This window comes from Budorcas taxicolor, chromosome 14 (assembly GCF_023091745.1).
Source record: "Budorcas taxicolor isolate Tak-1 chromosome 14, Takin1.1, whole genome shotgun sequence".
In the NCBI taxonomy this organism is placed as follows: Eukaryota; Metazoa; Chordata; class Mammalia; order Artiodactyla; family Bovidae; genus Budorcas; species Budorcas taxicolor.
Genome location: NC_068923.1, coordinates 32,554,699 through 32,570,150, shown reverse-complemented (window position 1 = coordinate 32,570,150; position 15,452 = coordinate 32,554,699). Strand labels below are relative to the sequence as shown.

Genomic DNA, 15,452 nt, shown 5'->3' with positions numbered 1-15,452 from the left:
TGGATCGTGAGGGGCCGTGGATCGTGAGGAACCGTGGATCGTGAGGGGCCGTGGATCGTGAGGAACCATGGATAGTGATGGGCCGTGGATCGTGAGGGGCCGTGGATAGTGAGGAACCATGGATAGTGAGGGGCCGTGGATAGTGAGGGACCGTGGATAGTGAGGAGTCATGGATGGTGAGGGGCCGTGGATCGTGAGGGGCCATGGATCGTGAGGGGCCATGGATCGTGAGAGGCCGTGGATAGTGAGGAGTCATGGATAGTGAGGGGCCGTGGATAGTGAGGAACCGTGGATAGTGAGGGGCCATGGATCGTGAGGGGCCGTGGATAGTGAGAGGCTGTGGATCCTGAGGAACCGTGGATCGTGAGGAACCGTGGATAGTGAGGTCCATCCATGTTGCATCATGTGTCAATGCTTCCACCCTTTTCATGGCGGCCTACTGCTCTGTTACATGGATATAGCAGTCAGTTGTATTTTACCACTTTTTTTACTCACCAAGATGACCAGTCCAGTTGGTAAAACCAGGGGTTTAGCTTCAGCCACACATGCACAGAATGGCAAGCGGCATGTTTGCCTTTCCTCCACAAGTTCACCTGGGTTTGTAGTTTTTGTTGTCCTTGCCCGGCCTTTCTTGGAGTAGTTTCATTATGTAGTAGGGCAGGGAGAAAGTGGAAAGCAATGAGAGAACTTGTCTACAGTTGATGTCCTCTCAGGGTTTTTTCATATCAGAGTGTTTAAAAGTGGAAGTTAAACGTTAGATTATATATTTATATTTAAGTGGAAGTTAAATGTTAGATTCTGGTAGAGTGCTTTAAAAGTACTAAACAGACTGACTAGCGCAGTGAGGCAAGGCAAAACAGAAGAATCAGAAAGGAAGAGATAAAACTGTGAGATGACATGATGGTCTATGTCAGAAATCCCAAGGAATCTGCAAAAGACAAAATGTTTCCTAAAATGAGTAAGTCAGTTTAGCAGAAGCCCAGCATACAAGATTAACATTCAAAAGTCAGCCACATTTCCAGTGAACTTCTCGAAACCAAAATTTAAAATACAATATTTTCAGTTGCTGAAAGAGTATTTAGGCATAACCCTAATGAAATATGTCAGGAGTTGTATGCTGCAAACTACAAAACACTGATTGAAGGAATCAGTGGATATCTAAATAAACGCATGCCACGTTCATGGATTGGAAGACTCAACATCGTAAAGATGCTACTTCTTCCCAGAAGAGTAGATCGGCTTGACACAATGCCCATTAAAGTTCCAACAAAAAAATGTGTAGATATGTCTAGGCCTCGGAGAAGGCAATGGCACCCCACTCCAGTACTCTTGCCTGGCAAATCCCATGGACAGAGGAGCCTGGTAGGCTGCAGTCTATGAGGTCACTAAGAGTTGGACATGACTGAGCGACTTCACTTTGACTTTTCACTTTCATGCATTGGAGAAGGAAATGGCAATCCACTCCAGTATTGTTGCTTGGAGAATCCCAGGGATGGGGGAGCCTGGTGGACTGCTGTCTCTGGGGTCGCACAGAGTCGGACACGACTGAAGCGACTTAGGAGCAGCAGCAGCAGTCTAGGCCTATTCCAGACTTTATTTGGAAATGAAGAGGAACCAGAATAGATAAAACCACTTTGAAAAGGGATAGAGTGGGAGGAATGGTACCCAATTTCAGAACTTATTAAATGGCTACAAGAAACTGCTGCATTGGTGGAGGCATGACTAGTCAGTGGAGAGAACCTAGGAAGGGCTGTGACTCCTGACCACGTGACTCCTGACCAAGCGCAAATAAAGCCATTCAGTGAAGGAAGGATGGTCTCAGCTCATTGCCCATGGATGGGCAAAAAATTAATCTCACCCTCAATCTCATACCTCACAAAATATTTTAGGTTTAAATATAACACATAAAACTATAAAGTTTTTAGTAGAAAACCATTGGGACCTACTAAGAAAAGAGTTCTTAGATAGACACCAAAAGTGTGATCCATGAAAGGAAAAAAATCAGTAAGTTGGACTTAATCAAAATGAAAATCTTTTGCTCTGCAAAAGATTGTGTTAAGAGAATGAAAAGATAAGCTACAGACCATGCGAAAATATTTGTAAATCTTATATCTTAGACTATATAATGAAATCTCAAGACTCAGCAGTAAACATATACACACTCAGTCCAATTAGAAAATGGGCAAAGGACATGAAGAGACATTTCCAAAGAGGACATCATGTGGCAGATAAACGCCCAAAAAGGTGTTTAACATCACTGTCCTTAGGTAGAAGCACAGCATGAGTGACGTGAATATTACCACACTCCTGTCAGAACAACTGAAATGAGAAACAGTGACAACCTTGGATGCTAGTGAGGCTGTGAAGAAACTGTCTCTCATATGTTGCTGATGGGGCTGTAGGGTGGTGTGGTCCCCTGCAGGAACACAGGAACAGAGTTGGCAGTCCCTTTAAAACCTGAACATACTTACCCAAGCAGTTGCACCGCTGGGCATTTATCTGGAGAAAAGAACATCAGCATTCCCATAAAATTCTGTGCCAAGCTTTTTTAGTAGCCCGAGACTGGAAAGAACCCCTGTGTCCCTCAGAGGTGAATGGTAAACACATCCACACCATGGACAGCGCTCAGTGGTAAAAGCAGCAAGCTGCTGGTGCCACTGCAGCCTGCGTGGATCTTGAGGCCACTGTGCTGAGTGACGGAAGCCGAGCCGAACACACCAGGCACCACATGACTCTGTTTATACAGGGTTCTCTGAGGTTGTGTCAGTGCATGAGACTGTGTGAATGCTGGTTACTCCCTCACCGAGTCTCCAAGCCTCAACTGGGCTAGCACTTTGGTGCCCATCCCTCAGGGAGCTGTGTGGAAGGAGGCGGGGCAGAAATGGGCAGACAGGAGCAGCAGGCCCACCAGCCTCCAGCTTCCAGGGGGCCCCCAGCATCCAGTGGCCGCCTCTCAACCTCAGCTGGCCCTGGTCAGTCACCCAGCTCTGTCCGATCACCTACACAAACAGCCGCTGCCAGGAGAAGGGGAGAGTGACTTTTCACCAGTATGTCCCCATTTACTTGCCACTTTTGTTCTTCATTTGGACCCAGAGTCTTGGTGTTGGCTGCAGACCCCACCCTGTACGCTGCGTTTCCACTGTGATCCATGCGAGGGGCCAGAAGACAGCAGGGAAGCTTTGAGTCTCGTTCTCTGTGATGCCAAGGCCCTCATTCTCAACTCTGAGTTTAACTGCTGGATCCTAAGCACTTAAAATAATACATGCTATTAAATGTTGAGAACAATGAGAATGTGTAATATTAATTGTTAAGGCCACAAGCTTTTAATAATGTAAACAACATTATTATCTATTAACACTGTTGAGAATTAGGGCAAAATCTAAGAAGCCTTTGAGATACATAGTTTGGTTTTTTTCAACTAAAACGGCATTTTAAAAACCGGTAAAATGCACATAATGTAAAAGTTTCCATCTTAACAGTTTTTAGGTAGCAGGAAGCACATTCACAGTGCTCTGCAGCCATCATACCAGCACGCCCCAGAACCCATCACCCTGTGAAGTGAAGCTCTGTCCCCTGAACTGGGGCTTCCCAGCCCCTGACAGCCACCCTCTACCTTCTGTCTATGAATTGGTCTGGTTGGCGAGCTCATATAAACGGAATCAAACACTATTTGTCTTTTTGTGTCTGACTATATTCTTTATTTTAGATACTATTGGTAATTTTTCTTGTTCTGTGAGTAACATGTATCTGATTTTGAAAATACAGGAAACACTTAAACCAAAAGAAGAAAATAAATGTCACCTTTAAATTCTACTCGGATAACCACTAAAAACATTTTTTTATTCTTTCAGAGAGAGATGTTATAATTTGTTGTCTGCTTTTCACTTAGCAAGGTATCATGAATATCTTTCCATGTCCATAGTTTCTGTGTAAATGTTTCAAAAGCTGTATCATATTTCATTGTGCAGATACATCATAATTTTGTGTATTTTTTTATTGAAGTATAGTTGATTTACATGGTTTCAGATGGATAGCAAAGTGATTCAGTTATGCATACATGCATATATATATATTCTTTTTCAGTTTCTTTTCCATTATCAATCATTACAATCTAATGCATGTATTTTCGTATCATATACAGTAGGTTATTACTGTTTATCTGTTTTATATATAGTGCTATGTATCTGTTAATCCCAAAGCCCTAATATATCCCAGCCCCACTACCTTTCCAGTCTGGTAACCATCAGTTTGTTGCTTACATCTGTGAGTCTATTTCTGTTCTGTAAATAAGTTCATTTGTATCATTTTCTTAAGATTCCACATATAAGTGATATCATATGATATTTGTCTTTCTGTTTCTGACTTCCTTCACTTAGTATAATTTCTGGATCCACCCACGTTGCTGCAAATGGCATTATTTCATTCTTTTTTGTGGTTGAGTAGTATTCCATTGTCAGAGAAGGTAATGGCACCCCACTCCAGTACTCTTGCCTGGAAAATCCATGGATGGACGAACCTGGTAGGCTGCAGTCCATGGGGTCGCGAAGAGTTAGACACAACTGAGTGACTTCAGTTTCACTTATCACTTTCGTGCGTTGGAGAAGGCAATGGCAACCCACTCCATTGTTCTTGCCTGGAGAATCCCAGGGACGGGGGAGCCTGGTGGGCTGCCGTCTGTGGGGTCGCACAGAGTCAGACACGACTGAAGTGACTCAGCAGCAGCAGCAGCCGTGTTCCATCATGTATATGCACCACGTCTTCTGTATCCACTCCTCTGTCGGTGGACATTTAGGTTGCCTCCATGTCCTGGCTATTGTGAATAGTGCTGCTATGAAAGTTGGGGTGCATGTGTCTTTTTGAATTAGAATTTTTTCCAGACATATCAAATGCATGATAATTTAGTGAACAGTCTCTTTCCTGTGCTTACACATTCCAGGTTGCAAGGTCTGTCTGTCTGTCTGTGCACCCCTGACTTCATTGCGTATTCTGAATGTTGGCTTCTTGGTGTTCAGCCTGCGTCTGACCGGCTCACTGATCAGCATCTCTTCTTTCTTCAGGATGGCTGAGCTTTTTAGTTTGATTGACACCATGTGGCCTCCACGGGCAGCTCTGAAAGCAACAGGCCCTGGCACAGCCTTCGAGGTAAGCTTGGCATTGAGGCACCACCCCACCAGAACAGTGCACATCCTGAGAAACCCTGTGAGGTTAGCCTGGCATTGAGGCACCCCCCAACACACAGTGCACCCCCTGAGAAGCCTGGATCCAGTGAGTGTGAGCCAGGACAGAGGTCACACTGCTGCCTCACTTGTAGGCCAGAGCCTGGTTACCTAGTCCACCGTGTCACATGCGTGCTTCCGGAGGTTCCTTTACGGTGACCTCTCTCCGCCCCCATTGTCATGGGCCACTGCACACTGAGGGTCTCAGCCTTGCACCCAACAAGAAGCAGGTGGTTTCCCTGCCTCCTTCCAGTCAGTAGTGAACCACCACTGAGTACCAGTTAGAGCAGAGACTCAGTGCACAGAATTTGTGCACATCAGTCGAACCACTAGCTCAGCTCAGCTCGGAGTCTCACTCTTCTTCTTCCTCACGTCGTGTTTGGTAGCAAGTTGCCCACAGATAGCAAAACTGAGGAAGAGGATCTGTCCTTCCTGCTCTGAACCCTGTCCAGCAGGCTGGCAGCTACTGCTTCGGGCCTTGGCTCCCCAGGCTGAGAGCTGGCCCCTTGCTTGTGGGGTTCTGACTTCTAGCACAGGCGGACACAGTAGCTCTGTCTGGAGCTGGAGCAGCAGCCCAGTCGGAGATGCCATTTCTAGATGCCTCACAGGGAAGAAGTTTGTGAATGGAGTCTTCAGTGCATCTGGAGATTGAATTTCTAGAATGACATCTTGAATTGGTGATAAATTCAGGAGCACAGAAACTCTCATGCTGGGTCCAAAGAGAAACAAGCCCATCTGTAAAGACCCTTGCAGAGAGTCAGTCTGCATCTGTGAGCAGAGACGGCTCTGTTGAAGAGTCAATTTATGTTAATAGTGCATTTGAGTCTTCTAGCAGCGCATTCACATTCTACTTTTGTCTTCATTTTAAACAGGAGAAAACTCATCTGCCTCCTCCTAGCTTCTGTTACATCCTCAGCGCTCATCCAGACTTGGGGCAGATTGATGTAATTGAAGACGACCCCGTTGCAGAACTTTACCAGCCACCGACTCCCCGCTTCTTAAAAGAAATTCTGCAGGTGGTGCCTTTGTGTGTACCGGGCCTCTGTCACTTTGCTGTGTGTGTGGGCTTGGGGAGACTTACGCACTGTTTTCAATACGTTCCAGGCGGACGGCCTCTGTACCCATTGCAGCTTCTGTGCCAGAGTGATTTACCGGAGACCACAGGTGATCCATCTCTCTTTCTCTTCACATGTCGTACAGCTTACCAAAGGATAATCTCCCTCAGAAATGGGTGGAGTACCCAAACAGAAAAGCATTGTTGAATGCCAGTTTTGCGCGATCCACAGTGACATGGCGGTAAGCATGCTTGTGCAGTTGGGGCTGCGGCCTCTCATGAAGTCCTGGGTGTGAAGCCAGCAGAGCGTGCTCTCAGGACGCGAGCAGCAGCCTCGTGGCTGTCACGCACTGGCTGCTGCCCACAGCCCTGCAGCTGGACCAGAGGTGGAGGGGAAGGAGTGTCCAGATGCACTGCCACCTTTAGCTGGTCTGTGGAAATCCTTGCCTTTCCTGAGAAACTGACCGTTTGCTAAGATGAACTCCTCCGTCCAGTGCAAGGCCATGTGCGGGACCTTGGGGTCCTGCCCCTTCTGTCTCCTTCAGATGGAACGTTTCTTTATCTTCCTTATCTTTTATGACCTTGTCATTTTTGAAGAAGAGGTTGATTTCTTAACAGAATGCCCCTCCATTTAGATTTACCGGATCACAAAGAGATTTGTGATCTATGCCGCATAAAAATACCATGTTCATACCAGGGGCACACAGTGGAGCTGTCCCAGTGCTGTGATATACCAGTCGATTAAGATGCTGTTTTCCAGGCTTCTCCACTCTAAAGTTAACTAACAAATATTCCATACTTATTGCTTAATAACTGTGTAACAGATGTTCCTGTGTAACAGGAAGATAGCTTAAGACTTTTATTATCCTGTTTCTTATAAAACTTCTACCCATTCATTGTAACAGCTATATGAATCTTGCTTGAATTATTACTCTGATAGTGGCTAAATGATAATTTTCTAATTCCAGCATTTTTCTACATTTATTAGTTGGCATTGGCTATACTTAGGAACTTTTATTTCCCTGATTTATTTATGCATTCAGTCATTTATCTCAGCTTGAACCAGTAGATTGAATTTTTATTCATTGGGTTGTTACCTGTAGCTGTCACTTATTCCAGTGCTTACGTCTCCCCAGATTTCAAGCCAGCTCCTGTGTCCTTTGGACATGTCCCCATCACTCCTCAAGGGCTCCCTTACTTTCTGCAATAATAAGATGCTTCAGACTCCTCTTGTGTTTCCTCTGCTCTGAAGTCAGCTGTCTGCTAAGGAGCCCTGGTTGATTTTAGTGAAGAATGGCATTTAGAAGCCAAGATCTGGATCCTTGGTGGGCTCATTGCTGCTGGGCCATCTCAGCAGATGGAAGAAGGAAGTATGTGTGTGTACTCATGCACATGTACCTACCGCTCCACATCTATTCTTTCTTTATATCTGTCTCTACCTAAAACTCATCATCTTATACCAGTACTTCCAACTCTAGGCCATAACACTGACTCTAGATTTCCTCGCTTCCGTATTAATAACTCCCTCATCCAGCTCTGAGAAACCTGGCTCTCACTTTCCTCAGTATAAACTTCTCTAATTTCTTATATGTAATCAACCTCCCAACCATGTGAACCACCTCCTCCACTCAGCTCACAGCTCCTGACCTTGCTGGTCACCGTCTTTGCCCAGTCATGTCCACCAGCCATGTGGGATCGTCAGCCTGACCACACCATCCATGCCAGCAGCACCCTGACCCTCACGCCAACCAGCTTCTCATAGCCTGGCCCTGCTGACCCCAGGGGTATTTCCAGTGAGATCCTTGTCCCCATGTGCATCTGCTGAGTCCTAATGGCAGAAGACTGTGATGTAGTTGTGTCCTAGCCGCCTCCCGAAGGCCCTGCGTCCATGACCGTTGCACTGGAGTGGAGGATTCACCATGTGCATCCGTGGGGCCAGGGGTATGAGCATTTCATTCATAACACTTCCTCATCCTTGGGACACTTAGATCTCGCAGGAGAGAAGAGTGTGTGTGCTTCGTGGAAGCCAGTGTGATGACTCACATCCTCACCCTGTGGACGTGGGATTGGGAGGAAGTGCGTGGCTTCTTCCTCTTTGGTCAGAGGACTGGGAGAGAGGAGCCAGGGAGGGGCAGGCATCCCCCCAGCCATTGGCCCTTAGAATAGCAACAGGGCTGGAGCTTACTGGGCTTGGCCATGTCCGGCGTGCTGAAGACCACATATGCACAGGCCGTTGCATCTGTGGAAATACTGATTGAAATGATATCAGAAATATTAGTGTTAATAATAATCATCTAAGATTATCGCCTTTAAAAATAATTTTGGATTTAAGAAGAGCTACCAGGTTAATAGCCTTGTCCGTGACTTTGAATTCTAGGCAGACAGTTTGTTTCTGGAGCCAAGGGAGATGTGGCTGGTGGTGACTGACATTACTCTGCAGACACTGGACAAGGACTCAGGCCTCCCCAGAACTGTTCCTGTGCGTGTGGCCACCTCATGCCTGCTGGACCAGGAGGTCCGGGATGCTCTCTGCAAGACCACCTCCCAGAGCTTCCTCTTCCGGGACGCTCTCCGAGACCAGGGTATGCCTTCCTCTTACTGAAAGCGCTGGTCTGTCCCCCGGCCCAGAGTTCCCTGCAGACCAGGCCCCTGTGACAGCTGCCTAGACAGAATAGAGCCCCGCCTGTGGTGCTGGCATGCAGGGGTGATGCTGGGGTTACTGGGGAGGATCTGTTGGGGTCACGCTTTATGGGCATAGAAGTAACAAAGCTGCTGCCTAGAGCACCGCTTTGTAAAACAAACAGAGAGCTCAAGCGTTTATGTCCATCCTTCTATGTCCACCCTCTGCAGCACCAAGTCTCCGTCTAGAGAAAGGTGGTGTTTGCATGTGAACTACATACATGTTCTTACCATGTAAACCCTGTAAAACATGTACCTCGTGCCATGTCAGGCTGTGTAAATCCTGGTTGATGTGCAGCAAATCCACATTTTGCTTTCTGGAACTTTCCCTAAGTGTTTTCCACCCACGGTTGTCTGCATCTGAGCTGGCTGGAGTCTGCAGATGTGGAGCCTGTAGGTACGGAGACCTGACTGTGTGCTTATACCCGTCAGCACTCTTTCCAGGAACCACAGTAGGACCCTGCCTGGACAGTGTATTTTCAGTGTTGAAGCTACGTGACATGAAGTTGGTCTTTGTGCATCAAATGTGAACCCATGTTTGTGTGTGTTTACAGCTCTGGCTTCCTTTCTGCACAGACTGTGTCCCTGGACACACAGGGGCCCCACACCAGTGCCCCTGGCCACCCCTTCTGCGCCTAACTGCCAGGAGACTGGCAAAGGATGCGTCTCTCCTGGCAGGAGAACTTGCTAGTTTCAAACCTGGAACTGCAGTAATCCAAAGCATCTCTGTTGGCAGGTCAGATTGTCTGTGTTGGCCGAACTGTCCTCCTGCCTCTGAAACCCCGTGAGGGTGTGACCGCGGGTGCCGGGGAGCTGTCAGGCCCCCTGCGTCTGGATGAGCTGGGCCCTGGCACTCGGGTCAACTCCATTTGCAGCATCCGAGGTATGTATCCATCTTGATGGAAGAGAGATTTGTATTTTCTTAACTATCCCACTCACTGTGTTCGTTGTTTATTCAGTGAGTGTTTGAGTACCTGACATAGGGTACATGAGGAACAAAATGAAAAGATGCCGGCCTTTCAGACACAAGCAGAGCCAGGTTGGCAGCCTCTGGGGCTCTGAGTGCCTGTCCCAGGCCCTCCCTGTGGGGCACAGACAGGAGCCCTGAGCCGAGGGGGAGGGGAGGGTGAGCCCATCAGATGAGGTAGGGGTCGGGGGGCGAGCAGGACTTGCTCCGGCTGCTGACGGGGCAGGGCGGGTAAGCTCTGGAGTGGGAGGAGGTGGCAGAGGTGTGTGTGGAGGGGGTGGCAGTCGGGGGTAGGGGGATTCAGGGTGGAGGCGGATGTGAGGGAGGGTTCGGTCAGAAGACCCGACACGCAGGGAACAGTGATCTGTGACAGCACCGTGGTAGTCAGTTTCCAGAAAGTACAGAGATTCCACACGTACGTCAAGGGCCTGTGTCCTCCACCCAGGGCCACGTGACCCCCAAACCCCGTGTGCTTTGTATGAACAGCAAAGGCTGTGACCCCACTGTTGCTTGAGCCCAAGTCCCCTGTGTGATTGTGAGGCTGAGCACGAGTCCGTTGTGTTTTCCTTCAGCGCATTCCCTTTACCCTAGTGTTCCCACCGAGATGTAGCTCCTCAGGCTCGCGGACTTGAAGAAGTATGGCTCCAGCCTTCAGCCGGCTCTCTTCTTGCCCCCACTCTCTCGTCTCTGCTCCAAGGATGGCAGGACTGACCTCAGAGGCCGGTTGAGGAGTACGTGGGCTGACAGGGAAGCTGATGTTCCGTGCTCCCACTGCCACAGGCGGGAGGCTGACAGGGGGGTCGGGGGCTGGAGCCAGTGACAGCAGGGATGGGGCCCAGACTGCCACCCCTGCCCAGGCAGAGCTGGTGCAGACCTTTCAGAAAGGTGGGAGGGCACGTGGGAAACCCAGGACAGCTGCGCAAGCTCCATGTGCTGGAGGAGAGGGGCCAAGGTGGCCAGCTGGCCCTGTCCTCTTCTGCTGTCCCAGCTGTGCTAATGGAGTGGAACAGTCAGGTTTTTGTCTTAGATGAAGCCCTGTTTTCAGCACCACAGGTCGACTCTGGAGTAAAATGGGGGCTGGCTGTTGGCTGCTGGGAGGAGCACAGGGGAGGCTGGCTGAGAGTCTGGAGGCTGGGCGGGCCGGTGGACAGGCGTGAAGGCCGGACCCTGCAGAGCCGCACAGCCTGTCCACGGCCTGTGCTCTCCAGGCTCCCATCCCCTCGTGTCTCCCAGGGTAGGTCATCCAGGCTCAGAGCCAGTGGAAGGAGGAGGAAGCGACTCCAGGTGACAGTTCCCACCCCCAAGCCCCTCCTGCATTTTATGAGAAAATGTACTTGAAGAGCTGGCTTCCTGAGAAGGGTTTGGAGCCAGACCACTCTTACCTGCAGCCAGGGAGTAAGAAGCATAGAGATGCAGACCAGGAGCATGCAGACAGTGGTGAGACAGAGACTTGCCTTTCCAAAGAACCTCATATTTTAAAGAAATAGTCATTTCCAGTGAGATTTACAAAACTCACTTGAAATTTAACCATTTCACTTGAAATTTAACCATTTCAAGAGAGATTCGGTGGCAGTCCATTTACAGTATTGTGCAGCCACCTCCTCGTTTATGTTTTGGCTTTTGTCTTCTCACTGGCTTTGAAAACAGTGGCAGTCTGGTTCTCAATCACAGTGTCATTGAGCAGAAACTCACCTTTTTAAAGTGTGCAACTCATTGTAGTGTATTCATACAGTTGTGCAGCCATCGCCACTAACTAGCTCCAGAGAGAAACCCGTGTCTGTCAGCACTCATGTCCCGTCGCCTCCCAGCCCCTGGCTCCCACTCCTCTGCCTCCTGCCTCATGGACACTCATGTGAATGAATCATACAGTGTGTGCTCCTTGGCTTCTGGCTGCTGGCACTCAGCAGGACATTTTCAAGGCGTTTCTCAGGCTTTGTTCCTTTCTGGGGCTGAATAGTCCATCATATGGACAGACCCTGTTTTATTTATCCATTCATCAGTTGATGCACACTTTTTTGATCCTATAATTCATGCTTCTGTGAATTTTCATGTAAGGTCCTTGGGTGGACATCTACTTCCTGTTCTTTGGGTGTATTCCTGATGTCTGACATAGTTTTCATGTGGGCCACAATCACAAACAGCAGCAGCATAAGCTGTGCTCCCTCCACGCATGATGGGGAGGCATCTGTAGGAAGTGACCCTTCAGAGGGTAGGACATGAGGCTGAGACTGAACATCCCATGTCCAGATGTGGTGACCAAAGGGACTGTTGGGAGGTACAGCCCAAGATGAGGGAGATCAGGTGTCCACTGTGACCTGTCTGGAGAGGGGCAGTGTTGGTGGCGGGGCTCTGGCCAGCAGTGCCCGTGGAGTGACCCTGGGCCGACACAGGCTGCCTCGCGCTCCCGGAGCAGAGCTGTGACAGGTGACATCCCCCTGCTCCGTCCTCCCAGCACTGGGTATTCTCAGGTTGTAGATCGTCCGTCATTCTCACAGGTGTGTGCTGGTGTCAGGTTGCTGATTCAGTTTGCCTTTTTCTGACAGCATTTTCTATGGAGCATCATTCCTATGTTTATTTGACATCTGTATATCTTTTGTGGTGAGGTGTCTGCCAAGGGCTTTGGTCCATTTTTATTCGGGTTGTTCACTTTCTTATTGAGTTTTTTGAGTTTTTCATGTATTTCGGATAGCAGTCCTGTCCTAGATAGGTGTTTTGCAAATATCTTTTCCCATCTATGGCATCTCATCTCTTAACAGTGTCTTTTGTGGACCAGTTTTAATTTTAATGAAGTCCGACATAGACTTATTTTTCCCCATGAACTGTGGTTTTGATGTTGTATTTAAAAACTCATTGCCAGACTAAGGTCACCCAGATTTTTCTCCTGTTTTCTTCTAGGAATTTTATGGTTTTGCTTTTTACACTTAAGTATACAATCCATTTTGAGTGAAATTTTGTAAAAGAGGTCAGCTCTTTTTCTAGATTCATTTTTTCCCCAGGTGTTTGTCAGTTGTTGTAACACTATTGGAAACACTGTCTTTCTCTGTTGAAATGTCAGATCAGTTGACTGTGTTCATGTGGGTGTGTTTCTGGGCTCTCTGGTCTGTTGCCTTGGTTTTTTCTTTTGAGGGTAAGATGCTGTCTTGATGACGGTGGCTCTACTGTGTGTCTGTCCTCCAGCTCCATTCTCCTCCAGTATTGTCTTGCCTACTCTAGGCCTTTCTGCCTCCCATGTAAGCTTGAAACTTGGCTTATGGTATCCACAAAGTGACTTGCTGTGCTTTTGATTAGAATCGTGTTGAATCTGTAGTGCACCTTAGAAAAAATGTACATCTTAACAGTGTTCAGTCTTCCTGTACGTGAACATGGAATACCTCTCTTATAGTTTTGATCTTTGATGTATTTCAGCAGTGTTATAGTTTTTCTCATATAGATCTGTATGTATTTTACTGCACTTATACCTAAGTATTTCATTTATTTTAGCTAATATAAATGGTATTGTGTTTTTAATTTAAAATTTCACTTGTTCATTGTTAGTGGATAGGAAAGCAATTGACTTTTGTATTTTAACTTTGTATCCTACAACCTAGCTGCAATCATTTTGTAGTGCTAGATTTTTTCTTATTGATTCTTTGAGATAGTCTATATAGGAAACTGTCACTTGTGAACAAGGACAAGTTTTTCTTCACTCCCAGTCTCTATCCATTTTATTTCTTTTTCTGGGCTTCTCATCTTAGCTGGACTCCCAGCACCAGATTGAAGAGAAGTGATGAGAGAGACCTCCTTGCCCAGTTCCTGATCTCAAGGAGAAAGCACCACCTTTCCCACCATTAGTCAGTGATGTCAGCTGTCAGGGTTTTGAGTGTTTGTTGTTTACTCAGCTAAAGATAATATCTCTTTATTCCATATATTGAAGGGAAAGAATGTACCGGTCTCTTACTTCCCCTCCAGTCAGTTCTGATTATTAAGATCGATAATGTTCCGTTCTGTAGCTGTAAAGCTTTGCCCTTTGTCTGCAGGTTGAGCCTCATAGATGAAAAACAGTAAATGGTATTTTTATTATAATGATTATGTCAATATTTTTCGCTGAACAGGAAACTAGTACATGCTCTATTTCCTTTCTTGTATGATTCTTTTCATGGAGTTTTGTGTTGAATTTTGTTTTACTTACACTGCCTGCTCTCCACTCTTAATTATTTTCCAAATCCTCAAAAATGGTGACAGATCTTTGGAGCCATCCTTTTCCTGTGTAATTTCTCTCCTAGGGCCTTCTGTCCCTCTGAACCTTCCTTGACTGGTTGCTCTGCTGTCAGCTGTCACCTAGGCCTCCTCTGTATTAATCCTTTAGGGTCATCCTTTCCTAAATCACAGAACTTCTTTATTGGTTTATTCCAACTGTAGGCTTTTAATAAATGTTCTTTACCAAGGTGAGGAAACTTCCTCTTTTCCTAGATTAATGAGAGTTTTTATCATCACTGGGTATTGGATTTTGTCAAGTGGCTTTTCTACATCTATTGATATGATCATATGATTTTTCTTCTTTATTCTGTTGATATGATAGACTGTTGTTGTTGTTATTTAGTCAGTAAGTCATGTCTGATTCTTTATGACCCCATGGACTGTAGCCCACCAGGCTCCTCTGTCCATGGAATTTCCTTGTAAGAATACTGGAGTAGGTTTCCATTTCCTTCTCCAGGGGATCTTCCCGACCCAAGGATTGAACCCGTGTCTCCTGCACTGGTGTATATTCTTTAGTGCTGAGCCTCCAGGGAAGCCCTGTGATGAATTACAGTAGTTGATTTTTTAAAATACTGAATTGGCTTATTAACCTGGAATAAGTCCTGTTTGGTCATGGTATAATCCTTTTTTTTAATGTAGTTGGATTAGATGGCTGATATCTTGCTGAGGCCTTTTACAGCTCTGTTCATGAGAGATCCTGGTCTGTAGTTGTCCTTTCAGGTAGTGTCTTTATCTGGGTTTGGAATTAGGTGCATGTTGTTGTTAGGGGATGAGTTGAGAAGTACTCCCTCTGCTACTGTCTTCTGGAGGGAACTGCACAGGATTGGTATAATTTCTTTCTTAAATGTTTGCTCGAATTGATCAGTGAACTCCTCTGGGCCTGGTGCTTTGTTTTGGAAAGTTATGAATTATTGATTCAATTTCTTTAATACAGGCTTACTTCATTTTATAGTGCTTGGTAGATACTATGGTTTTTACAAATTGAAGGTTTGTGGCAGACGTGTGTCGAGCAAGTCTATCCCTGCTGTTTTTTCAGTAGCTCACTTCGTGTTTTGGCGTCACATTTTGGTAATTCATGCAGTATTTCAATTTTTTTCATTATGGTTATATTTGTCATGGTGATCTGTGATCAGTGATCTTTGATGCTACTATTACAAAAAGATTTCAACTTGCTGAAGGCTGAGATGACGGTTAGTGTAATTTAGCAATTAAGTATTCTTTAATTAAGGTTTTTTAGACAATATGCATTAGTTGCACATTTAATAAGCCATAGTATAGTGTGGACATAACTTTTATGCAC

General features: G+C 46.5%; 1 protein-coding gene across 1 annotated transcript in view; it reads left to right on the top strand.

Moving 5' to 3' along the window:
* SPIDR (scaffold protein involved in DNA repair) overlaps positions 1-15,452 on the top strand; it is a 284,321-nt gene that overhangs the window by 257,884 nt on the left and 10,985 nt on the right. Inside the window, exons 12-16 of the mRNA XM_052651854.1 lie at positions 5,058-5,142; positions 6,089-6,232; positions 6,321-6,380; positions 8,648-8,852; positions 9,686-9,832. Coding sequence (XP_052507814.1) covers positions 5,058-5,142; positions 6,089-6,232; positions 6,321-6,380; positions 8,648-8,852; positions 9,686-9,832 — 641 coding nt within the window. The remainder of the gene's footprint in view (positions 1-5,057; positions 5,143-6,088; positions 6,233-6,320; positions 6,381-8,647; positions 8,853-9,685; positions 9,833-15,452) is intronic.